General features: G+C 45.7%; 1 protein-coding gene across 3 annotated transcripts in view; it reads right to left on the bottom strand.

Annotated features, from left to right (window-relative positions):
• Positions 1-12,067, bottom strand: part of LOC130707373 (uncharacterized) — an 87,696-nt gene that overhangs the window by 35,140 nt on the left and 40,489 nt on the right. For 2 of the 3 annotated variants that reach the window (XM_057541606.1, XM_057541605.1), the window contains exon 2: positions 2,532-2,692. In XM_057541606.1, coding sequence (XP_057397589.1) covers positions 2,532-2,692 — 161 coding nt within the window. Of the gene's footprint in view, positions 1-813; positions 2,009-2,531; positions 2,693-12,067 lie in introns of those variants that run through there. The other variant, XM_057541607.1, reaches the window with a different exon arrangement.

Here is a 12,067-nt window from a genome sequence, read left to right as displayed (position 1 = left end):
TATTCAGCCATAAAAAGGAATGAAATAATGCCATTTGCAGCAACATGCATGGACCTAGAGATTATCATACTAAGTGAAGTAATCCAGACAGAGAAAGACAAACATCATGATATCGCTTATATGTGGAACCTAAAAAAAAAAAAAAAAAAAAGATACAAATGAACTTATATACAAAACAGAAATAGACCCACAGACATAGAAAACAAACTTATGGTTACCAAAGGAGCAAAGAGTGTGGAGGAGGGATACATTAGGAGTTTGGGATCAGCCACCACTCTCAACAGCATGTTTGGATAGATGATTAGGCCTGAAGTGCTTACTTTGTTAAAAGAAAGGTATTAAACAACCATTTTATTAAGATATGAAAATGAGAGACAACAACAAGGAGAAATTTAAGTGCAAATTAAGGCAAAGACTACTTTAAAAACTTTAAGTCAGTAAATCTGCATGACAAAAAACTTGTAGAAAATCTAAGAACAGCATGATGCTGTAGTAGTATCTCCTGAGCAAATGAGGAAGGTGATTTAAGAGACAGGTCACCTGCCAGAGCCAGGTTTTAACACCTTATTTCTAGAACTTTTATTTAATGTTTATTCATCAAATTTCTATACCACTTATAAATTCTCTGAATACTTTAATGACTCATCCCATGCCTCAGTGTGTGAGTGTCTGATCTTACCAAAAACAGCTTTGCAAATCACAGTATTTTTCTGAAATGTAATCTCTAACCTGGGTTGGCAAGGGAAGTCCATAAGAAAGTTTAGTACTGTGGTTCCAAAAATAATAACAATAATAAAACAAAAAATCACACGCAATTCCCTTTTAATGGTTTAAAGTCAAGCATTCTTTAAAAAATTCTTTCATATCTTTTCAAAGTCCTAACAATAAAGGAAAATTCCTTTACAAATCCACCACTGTTTTGCTATAGACACTTGAACTGAGTGGGAAAGATGTGACAAGTCAAGTCAAGATATTGGTACACAGAGAAAAGGAAACAATACTCCTATACCGCTGCTTTAGCGGGGCCTGTTTGTGCTTAGGAGTATCACATCGATACCTTGTATTCCCGAATATTATACCCATCCTTCCTCTATGTTCTTATCATCAGGGATAAAACCTTGTCTTCAACTGCTTCTACTAACCTGCTCGTAAGAAGCAAACTTTCTCATCACGATACTCAGAACCCTGAATTCTCCCCGTTCTCCCTGCGTATCAACCTATTTCTGGCTCCAGTATCTGTCACTTCCGAGAGCACATCACCTGTTAATTCTTTTCTGAAAGATCAGGCTCTCTTAACCTCCCACTGTGTCCTAATAATCCATAACCACAGGGGACACCCCGATATTTGTTTCCTCAACTCCTGGGCTGCCGTCATGATATCAAAACAATCATGCCCCATGAAAATTCATGCTGAGGTGTCATGGCAAGATCCTCTGCTACTTTGTAATTCTCATATTCAACATGTATTGATAGTTCAAAGTAGCAGAAAAGAAGAGGGGATGTTAGCTTCAAGCACTGGCTGGGCTCAGAAAGACTGTTTACTTTAGGTCAGAGAGAGTGCGTATTTATTGCAGACAAGAAGGAACTAACAGAAAGTGAGCAAAGATTATGTGAAAGAAAATTAATGGAGACAGAGTGCAGAGGAGGGAACCAGAGCTTAAATCTGTGATAGAAATAAGAAGCGAGCTTGGTGAAGGAGAGACAGTATCTCCTCTGAGTCAGAAGAGACGACGACAAGAACACAGGTAACTGCTGAGGTGATGAAGGTAACTGAGGGGTCCCAGCATAGACTTGGTTTCAGTAAAATGAGAGCAGGACAATTACACAGGGGTGGGGATTGGAGTGATGGAGAAAGTACTAAGGGACTTAAAAAAGAGACATACTTGTTCTGAAGAGAAGGAAACCAGAACTTTTCAAAGTCACAGAGGAGAAAAAGCAGCAGCTGTATTCTGCACAGCAGATATCTACAGCCTTCACAACAGACTATCTCAAGGAAGCTGCAAGATGCCTGGAAAGTACGAAAATGATGTCAAGAATGGTTCTGCTAAAAGTGACAATTTTGTCAAAACTGACTGGAGAGTGTGGCAAATGTTAATGGTGAAATATGGGGGATGGGTATAAGGAGGTTCACTATACTATTCTCTAGCTTTGTGTACCTTTGGAAATGTTTATAATAAAAAATGTTTTTAAAAATTGCCTAGCCATCGTATGACCTCAGGAGCAATGGTTATCTTCCTCAGAAAGCTCAACAACTTGCCAGAACTTTCCAGAAGGTTTTAGGAATTTCAGAGACACAATTGCATACGGATACATACACTCTAGAGGACTGCAAAATTCAATGACAGGGAGGCAAAAAAAGTTTCTAGTTGACGAGGATCTGTCCCAAATTTGTTCTAAGGAGTGAGAAACACAAGTGAGCATTAAAATTAGGCTAAGCGTGTCAGGCGTGACAACAGGGCCAGAAGATGAAAGCGATGAGGACAAGTATTTCAACTAAGCATATGCCTGAAGAACAATATTATAAAACTTACTTCATCTCCAGAACTTCCTCTAAGTGTTTTCTTCTCTCGGCCCGAAGGTTGGTCAAATGAGTTTCCTTCTCTGCCAGTGACTGCTGAGTGCAGGACAGCGTCGCCTTCATGGACTCCAGCTCTTGTTTTACCTTCTCCATGGCCATCAGTAACTCCTCCACCTACGATCAATACAGAAAAGACAGAAACTGAGCATCTGGGTCAGGTATAGTCAGAGGAGCTGGGCAGTGGGCAACGCCTGGGTCCACAAAATTGAAGACACACCCATCAAAAATTCTGTACTCTCGCAGGATCAGACATAAATGGCAGTGAAAGAAATACATCTCTCATCTTCCCTCCACTATAATTCTTCTCAGTTTAGGTCCAAAAAACCCTCATTTTCTTTTTGACAAATGTAAGGGCATCAGAAGTAACAGTGTGCCAGAAACAATCCCTTCGAAGGAATTTATTTGGAAACAGTCCAGAAACTTCCATGGAAATAACAATACAATGCAGATAAAAATATAAGGAACAAAATCATAATAAATATTTCTAGAACGATTTTAGGAAATAAAAGCCATAAACCTGACTAATACCAGATGCAGAATAAACATAAATGAGTCATGTTTATTCGTTCAAACTAAGATTCTTCTGTTTATACCATTACAAAGAATTTCTTGTTAAAGAAACAGCTAGAATTCAATCGGATAATTTCCTGCTCTAAAGCTAGGTAGGTAGAGATTTTCTGAGGAAGGCAGGAAGAAAAGAAAAAAAATATATGACCAGATAGAGAAGAGACAGAATGCTTTTAAAAGACCTGTAAAGGACTTCCCTGGTGGCGCCGCCCGCGAGGACCGGGACCGCCGTCCGCGCCGCCCTCCCTCCCTCCCCGGCCGCCGAGGCGAACCGCGGACAGGCCGCTGGCGGGGTCTCCCGGGCCGTGCGGGCAGCCCGAGGGCCTCCTGGCGGGAAGCCCACCTGTCCGCGGGCGCCAGGCTCCTCGGGGCGGCCCGCCCCGGGCTCTGCGTGACTGGCCTCCTGAAGCAGCGGCGGAGGCGGCGACCCACTGTTTGCACCGCACCGCCTCCTAGGGCAAGCTGGAGGAGACAGACGCCGCCCGCCCGGCGCCTGCCGTGTGCGCGTTTGCGCCCGCGCCGGCCCGCAGCCCAGAGCCCCCGCCCGCCAGCCTCCAGCCCTACGCCCGCCAGCCTCACCTACGGCTCCGCCCTGCCTGGGGGCGCGCTGCCGGGACCCAGCCAGGGCCGTGAGGAGGAGCGGGCGGAGGAGAGCCGAGGAGCCTAGCGCCAGCGACGGGCGGGAAGCTCCAGGCGCCGCCCGACCCTGAGCTGCCGCCACCGCGGCCCTCTCACCCTGCTCAGGGCTGCCGCTGCCGCTGCTGCCGGCGCCGCCACAGCCACAGCCACAACTCGGCCGGGACGCCCGACGTCACCGCGCCCCGCCCCCTGCGGGATTCCCCAGCCCCGCCCCGGGCCGACGTCAGCGCGAGCCCAGCCCCCGCGCGACCGCGCCCGGTCGGCGTCCCGCGGCCTCCTGGGAGTGCGAGTCGGGCGCGCGCGGGCCTCGGGCACTTTCCGGGTGCTGTATTTACCGTGGTATCTTTGTTAAGTCTAGTGGGGTGTCCCCCCCTTTTTTTAATTACTAAAGTATGTCATTGTGTTAATTCAACATTAATACTAGAAACAAAAGTGAAAATTCCCATAGCAACAGCTGCTCTTTTTCTATGCTACGTTTATGCTTTTAGAAGTAGTATAAGAGCTGTTCAATGTGCGTTTTGCACATACTGTGTAAAACACATTGATGGAGAAAGAGCAGGGAATGAAGTATTTTGGCTAATCAAATAATAAACAGTGTATTGATTATCAATGTTCAGAGAAATATAATGTAATAAAGTAGATTAAGCATAAAGGTTATGTGGAATATAGTTTACTTCTATGGCTTTTCAAAATGTGAGCCTGGAGGTGCTGATTCATTCATGTATTCATTCAACAGTTATTTATTGAGTATGGTTCTGGGCAGTTTTTTTAGCCTTTGGGAATACAGTAGTGAACAAAGCTGACAAAAATTCCCACCTTCATGGAACTTACCTTCTGGACACCTTCTTGGGAAATGAAGAGGAATTCAGCAAAGGAGATTAATAAGAGGTTATTGAGGGAGGAGGAAGACCAGGAGAGTGCGATGTACTAGAAATGAAGGAAAGGAAGTTTTCAAGGAGGAGGGAATGGTCAACTGTGTCATTGTTTAAAGATGTGTCAGACTGTTGGGTAAGAAAGAATTCTGCCTGATTATAATGCCTAATAACAGAGAAATGACTAAATGCTTTTTAGTGTGAGATGAGACAAATGTAAGAATCTTTCAGTTTTTTACTTCCTTTGACTGATTTTTAAAAACATATATATTTCATTCTTTATTCTTTTCAGAACAAAATATGCAACCTGGGAGTTTATACTTGTACTAAGGAGAGGTATGACACTGTTGTTACTAATTATATGTACACTTATTTTTTTAATACATGTATCAAATCAGAAGTTATAAAATTATACAGGGAAAAAAATAAGTCTCTTCTGTCCCATCCAGTTACTCCTGAAGGCAGACACTGTTTCCAATTTGTTGTTTTTCCTAACCAGTGAAATTTTGTGCAGTAACACGGCATTTAGCTATTTTAAAATTGCATAAATATAACAAGTATTTTTATCCCCTATGTATTTTTTTTTGCAGGCTTAATATTTGTTTTTATAATTTAAGTCTAGCTACCTGCAGACCTTTTTTTTTTTTTTTAAATAACAGCTTTATTGAGAGACAATCCACATACCATACGATTCACCCATTAAAGTGTACAATTAAATTCTTTTGGTACATTCATCACCACGATCAATTTTAGAACATTTTCATCCTCCCAAAAAGAAGCCCCAAACTCATTAGCAGTCATTCCCCTGACCTTTGGTTTTAAAGCTCTCTTTTTTAAAAAAAAAAAAAATTACTTTATTTTTGGCTGCGTTGGCTCTTCGTTTCTGTGCGAGGAATTTCTCTAGTTGCGGCGAGCGGGGGCCACTCTTCGTTGCGCTGCGCGGGCCTCTCACTATCGCGGCCTCTCTTGTTGCGGAGCACAGGCTCCAGACGCGCAGGCTCCGTAGTTGTGGCTCACGGGCCCAGTTGCTCCGCGGCATGTGGGATCTTCCCAGACCAGGGCTCGAACCTGTGTCCCCTGCATTGGCAGGCAGATACTTAACCACTGCGCCATCAGGGAAGTCCTATATGGGAAATTTTTAAAAATATTTCCTAGAAACCACCAGACTCGTTGGCCAGTGTCACATTGACACTTAGAGTTGTAAAGGAGGATGGGTTTGGGTTTGGGTTTGGGAATGGGTTTATTACAACTGGCCCAGACCTCCACGCTTCATCCCTTAGGGTTAAAAGAGGGGCCCCCCTGCTCCCTAAGATCAAGGGTTCTCCACCCCAGCTGAACAAAATAGCAGTCTCTTAACGGGAAACAAGTGGGGATAGCGGGCAATGAACAATGGGCCACGGCTGCGGGTGATTGTGTCCGTTAGCTTTAAGGCCGCCACACAGGTCCCAGCAGTTTCTAACAGTACATGGGATGCCTATCACCCAGCAACCTTGACTGACTAGCAGTGGCACGCTGGAAATGCTGTGTTGGGAAGTACCTACCAATGAAGTACTTGTAGGACCCCAGGAAAGAAGAGCTGTGCTTTACAGCACCGGCTATGACCCAAATAGCCAAGGGGGTAGCAGCATGATATCTGTACCGCAGATCTTTTCTTGTAGCTGGAAAGCCCCAGCCTGTGATGGCAATTCCTATTTTCTTCCCTCTGGAAGATCAGTCCCAACCGCACTACCCCTGCTTCTGCTTCCTCTGAGTCTGAATGTCATCTGCCCACATTGAGGAGGAAAGGAGGAAGCCCAGGAGAGGCGTAGGCAGGAGGAATCCCACATTCCTCCTGACATCTGATTGAAGCACAGGTAAAGTGAGTCTTATGCTGTCCTTACCGAGTTCTAAGTATGAGGGACTGTACTGCACATGCAACCCCAGAGTAAGCACTGGAGATAAACCGACTTGCAAACTTTGTATCTGAAAAATCGCCTCAAATCTGAAATCACCAGTATTTCTACGCCATGTTTAGTGTCTATTTTTACGAACCAGTTTTCGAAAGCACCATCAGCAACAGGTCTAGAGCGTTCCTTTCCAAACCTGAATATTTTTAAGCAAACTTTTCATCTTCCTTAGCTAGATGAGTTCAGGAAAAACATTTCATTGATTAAAAGGGCTGCATTACAAAGGTTTGCCCCACGACAACACAGGCTCCTGGAGAGCAGGGATTTGGGGCTGGTTTGCTCAGTGTCCCCAGCATCTACCCCAGGTGTCCTTACATCAAAGCATTCCATAAATATTTGTTGAATTAATGCCATCGCATGACCGGCCTTCTTGTGCTGTAGGATGTGAACTGCATGACTTTCCCCCTGAGGATTAAGATATTGATGGAGCATCCTTCAAGATCAATGGCATGCCCTAGATGAAAGATAGGGATGTGTAGGAGGAAACCTTGCCAGTCAAAGCTATCTATCTATTCAGTCTTAAGTGGAAACTCAAAAGACATGCACCACGGGAGCTGGTTGTAGGCCCAAAGTCACAGCTCTCCTTACAAGGAACTGTGTCATGCTAGGAAGTCACTTAACAATCATAGCAGACACGTACATAAGTGTCAGGCCCTATTCCCAGTGCTTTATGTAGATTACCTCACTTAATCTTCACAACAAGGCTATAAAGCAGATTCTGTTACCATCACGTCCCTTTAACCGATGAGCAAACTGGGGCACTGCGTTACATCACTTGCCCAGTGTCACATACAGAGCATCAGAGCCAAAATGTGAACCTGGCAATCCGGCTTAAGTATCCGTGTGAATAACATCTGCATTGTGTGGCCACCTGGGCCTCCCAGGACCTCTGGGATTTCAGTTTCCTCACTGTCTGGGGGGCGGGTGCAGACAGTGAGGAATGATGGATACATCAGGAGGCTATCAAACCTTCTCAGCTGCTTGATTGCTTTTTGAAAAGAAATCTTACTTGGCTAGTCAAATTCATAGAAACAATGTAGGATGGTGGTTACCAAGGGCTGGAGGGAGCTGAAAAGGGGGAATTGTTATTGAAAGAGACTAGAGTTGCAGTTTGCAAGAGGAAAAAGTCTGGAGATCTATTTAACACTGAGTATACTTAACGCTACTGAGCTGTACACTTAAAAACAGTTAACAAAAGTTTCCAACTTATGTGTTTAACCACAGGAAGGGAGGAAAGGAGGAAAGGACGGATGAAGGGACTCTTACCTGGCAGCTCAAGAAGTAAAACAGAAGCAGAACTGCTGAATCACTGGGAAAAGGAGCCCAAGGTCCCAGCCTCTCGGCTTCTTTCCCCAGATCCTCCCACCAGAACAGCCCCTCGGGGAGATCATCAAAGCAAAGTTTTAAAACCACTAAACAGGACAACTTCTCAATTCTCTTTAAGACAATTTCAAAAGCCGCGGGTCCAATCACACTCTCAAAAGTCTCCAGCTGAAAAGCCCTCCTGGCCCCTCAAGGCCGAATCGATTCACACTCACCACCATGGTCCTTGAGATTGTCCACAATGTAGCCCCAGCGTAAGTGTCCAAGCTCACAGAGCACCGCCGTGGCCCCCTGTACTCAGAGTTACTCATCACAGCGATCTCTTGAGCCTCTGTGCGCTGCCTATTTCATCCTTGTTTGTGGAGTGAGAGCTGTGTGCTCACCCGCCGCCCCAGCTCAGAAGGCTGTTTCTAGTCCCACCTTAGTTACGGGCGAGGCGCTATATCTATGCCACTGTCACCTGCACAAGGTGCCCAATTCCCCCACCTCGTCTGTTCTGGGGGCTTAACAAGTATCCAGGACTCTCAGATGGAAGGGTGGAGAGGGAGTAATTCAGAAGAGACTTAGGCACAGAGGAGCATGATGATACCCCATCCCTCCCTATCCCTCAACCAGGGTGCTGAGCCATGGTTCATGATCAGGGAGAGAATGAATGCTGGGAAAGCAGCCAACGCCATAACCAACTTGTAGCAATGAGGGCCAGAGAACTGAGACGAAAGTACGTGGGGGCCATTGGCACATATCGTGCAGTTAAAAAAAAGAAAAGAAACCAGGAATGCTAACTAAAGGACAGAACGATTATCATCTTTGACTGTAAACCTCTCTCTGCATCATCCTTGGGTCCTAAAGCGACCTATTTCCATCACACGCACATTCCACCAGCAGCCGAAACTCACCTCAGCACCCATGTTATATTCTGACCCCGTTTACATGGAGCTGACTGAAAGGCAAAGAATAAGAAAATGAGGCATTTGAAAGGGAAATCCATGCTTCCTAGTTTAGAGCTGCACAAACTCCTTTGCCCACCACAGGAAGGGATTAGGCTACTCAATCCGAGTAACCCATTTCTCTTTGTTTGGGAACATGGTGATTCTATTCAGAGGGCATAAATAAGATAAAGGACCCACGCATACTAGATTTTTCATTTGGCAAGCAGAATAAAAATCTGAACCTATACCTGTGGGAAAGTAATCAATTTTTCATAGACTTATTATAGGCTTCACAAAATCTACTGCACACATATTTTTAAAAGTAAGAAAGCGGCTTTTTAATGATACTTAAAATACATGGCATGGCAAGAATTATTTAAAATGTGTTTCTGAGGCCTGAAGTTTGGTACTGCCTGCTAAAATATAGATGATTTGGATAAGGCTGTCTTCTCGGGATAAACGTGAGACCCAAGCACATCTTATCATAAAGCTAATAGGAAGGTTGGTATTCAGGCAGTTAAGTAATTGGTATAAATCCTCCCAAGATATTAGATCCCCTGAACTCGCAACAGTTAGTGGTTGTTCATTGGCCTGTGTGCATTAAATAACTCCCCTTAACCCAGAGGCCAGCAATCCACTGTTCACATAAAGTCAACACAAAGCAGAGCAAGAGGAAGCAGAGCTGAATCCAATAGATACATGACCACGACTCACCCAACAAGTGTTTTCCGAGCAGCACGCCAGGCCTGGGAAAGTGGACACGTGATCCACGGGGTCTGGATGCCCAGTCTCGATCCAAGCAGATTGGCTCCGTTTTTATGAGCCATCGGCTTGATTGTCCACATTGGTGGGCATGCTTCTCGCAGGAACACATCTCTGTTCTAAGCGGAAGGCTATGCGCCTACACCTGTGACCAGCCCTATATGAGGACTGTACGTGCGTGTGTGCGTGCATATGCGTGACTGAATGAATGAAAGATTTTTCAAATGTCTACATAAAGCAGATCTAATATATGAACATCTCCATTTACCAAAAGGCTTTCATTTTTTTTATCATGCAGCAAGTCACTGAAATATTACACTATTTTGTGTCCAGCAACTCCCTTCAAGGAGCTATGAAAACATGAAGCATCACTGATGTCAGAAGTCACAGTCTAGCCGAGAAGACAAGTGACAGACCCAAAACAGAGACCACAGCAAAGGTCTGACACCAAGTGTAAAAGCTTCAGGAGTTCACAAAATCCAAAGTCACTAAAAGCCCAAGTTGCTGAGAGGACTTGGAGCAGTGGGCGTTAAGAAGGGCAGCAAAGATGGTAGGCTTTAGATTACCAAAGGGACGGAGGTGGCGTTTCACGGAGGTACAAGAAGCAGAAGCAATGACTTAGAAGCAAAAAGAAGCCTTCTGTTTGCCGATAGCAGTGACAGCACCTGCCCTGATCAGAGCCACAGGAGACAGGGCTCATTATAGGGTGGGGACTCGTTATGAAGGGGTAACAAGCTGCCCAGAGAAGTTGATTTGTTACATTAGGGAGTCATTTTAGGATCCTGAATGGGAACAACCGGGTGTTCCTTCCGTATGGTGAGAATTCACCCCAGGATTCCTTTCAAGAGCACGCTCCCCTTGACATTGAGTTAATGATTTCATTTGCACTCAGCTTTCCAATATCCCACCTCAGTGGTTCCCAACTTATGGACCACAGAGTTATGGCAGAGGTCCCTGAAGGCAGATAAGCACTGCCCAGAAACGACTTGCTCCTGGCATATTGCCGCTGTCTCGTTCTAATATCTGTAGATACCATGTGAGCCATAAAACGCAAATTCACTCCAAAGCCACAGTCACCTGAGTTGCCCCAGGCGCCAGCCTATGGCTGCACATGGAGTCACTGTAACAGTAGCCCAGATGTCACTAGCTCCCACCTCCCTGCTGTTCATGCAGGACTTCAGCCTCCAGTAAAGTGCCCCTCAAGCATTCCTAGGAGTTCCCAGGGATTTGGTGCCTGAGCCTGCGAACAAGGCCCTCGTCCTCTCAGCGGCCACTGGGCGGCGATGGGTCCACACAGCTCCCTCTCCTGCGCCTTCAAGCACCCCGAGGCCTCCGCAGGCCAAACTGCAGGATGGTCCATATGGAGTAGGGGAAACATCTCATTCCTCCTGGGAGCTACCATTCCCAAAGCAGTCACACCGGTGCCATACACGATAGCTTACCGAGGGTATTTTAGAAAAACAACTCTGACAGTTGTTACTTACAGCCCTCAAGCTGTGAATGAAAACTGTATGTGAAGGTGAATCTAGCGGAGGTTGGACAGGAAGAAAAATACCACGGACAGAGCCCATGCCGTGCTCACAATCAACCTTCCCATAATGTGCTATCAAAATGCACATCATCCTCTTTGACCCAGCAAATTAAACTTCTAAGCACACAAGGAAGTGAAAAGTGTAGGAGGATTTTCAACGCAGATTATTTGCAAGAGTGAAAAAGGAGAAACACACATCTCCTAGTACAGAAGGGGTTAAATTATGACACACTGGCAGGGTAGAATACAGGCAGCTGTTAAAAACGATGACATCAGCTTGGAAGTACCACTGGAGAGCTCTGCGATGCATCCTTAAGTGACACAATGCCAGTTAGAACAGCGCTCCACAGCCTGTTAGGAGGCGGGGTGAGCGGCGGGCAGGCCAGCGAACCTTCATCTGCCGCTCCCCATCGCTTGCACGACTGCCTGAGCCCCCCGCCCCCTCCCCCGTGGAACCATTCTCTTCCAGGAAACCGGTCCCTGCTGCCGAACAGGTGGGGGACCGCTGAGTTAGAAGACATTAGGGACAGCGTGATCGCGTTTCAAAAGTGTGGAGGAGGGGCCGGGAAGAGGTACATATGGATATTATATGTCAGGAACAAAACCTATGGAGCTACTGACAACCTTTCTCCCTCATACCCATGCCTGAAGGGGAGTCTTTTTTTACCACCCAGATCATTTATGGAACTGATCTGGGAGACAGTAAGAGAGATAAAGAGTCCTCAAATGGCCAGATTAGTCTTCATGGGAGGAGATGAAAGAGGAAGTAGTGGATGAAAGAGGCAGGCAGCCAGCCAGCCAGCCAACCAGGAGATGGAAGAAAAGAAGTACCTGGAGTTTTTAAAGACGGGGGAGGTGGAGGTCCTGGAGCAGCTACTGAAGACTTGGTGTACGGGAGAGAAAGCTGGGTGACGTAGGTT

This window comes from Balaenoptera acutorostrata, chromosome 2 (assembly GCF_949987535.1).
Source record: "Balaenoptera acutorostrata chromosome 2, mBalAcu1.1, whole genome shotgun sequence".
NCBI lineage: Eukaryota > Metazoa > Chordata > Mammalia > Artiodactyla > Balaenopteridae > Balaenoptera > Balaenoptera acutorostrata.
Note: the sequence above shows the minus strand (reverse complement) of the source record. Positions and strands in the feature narration are given on the sequence as shown.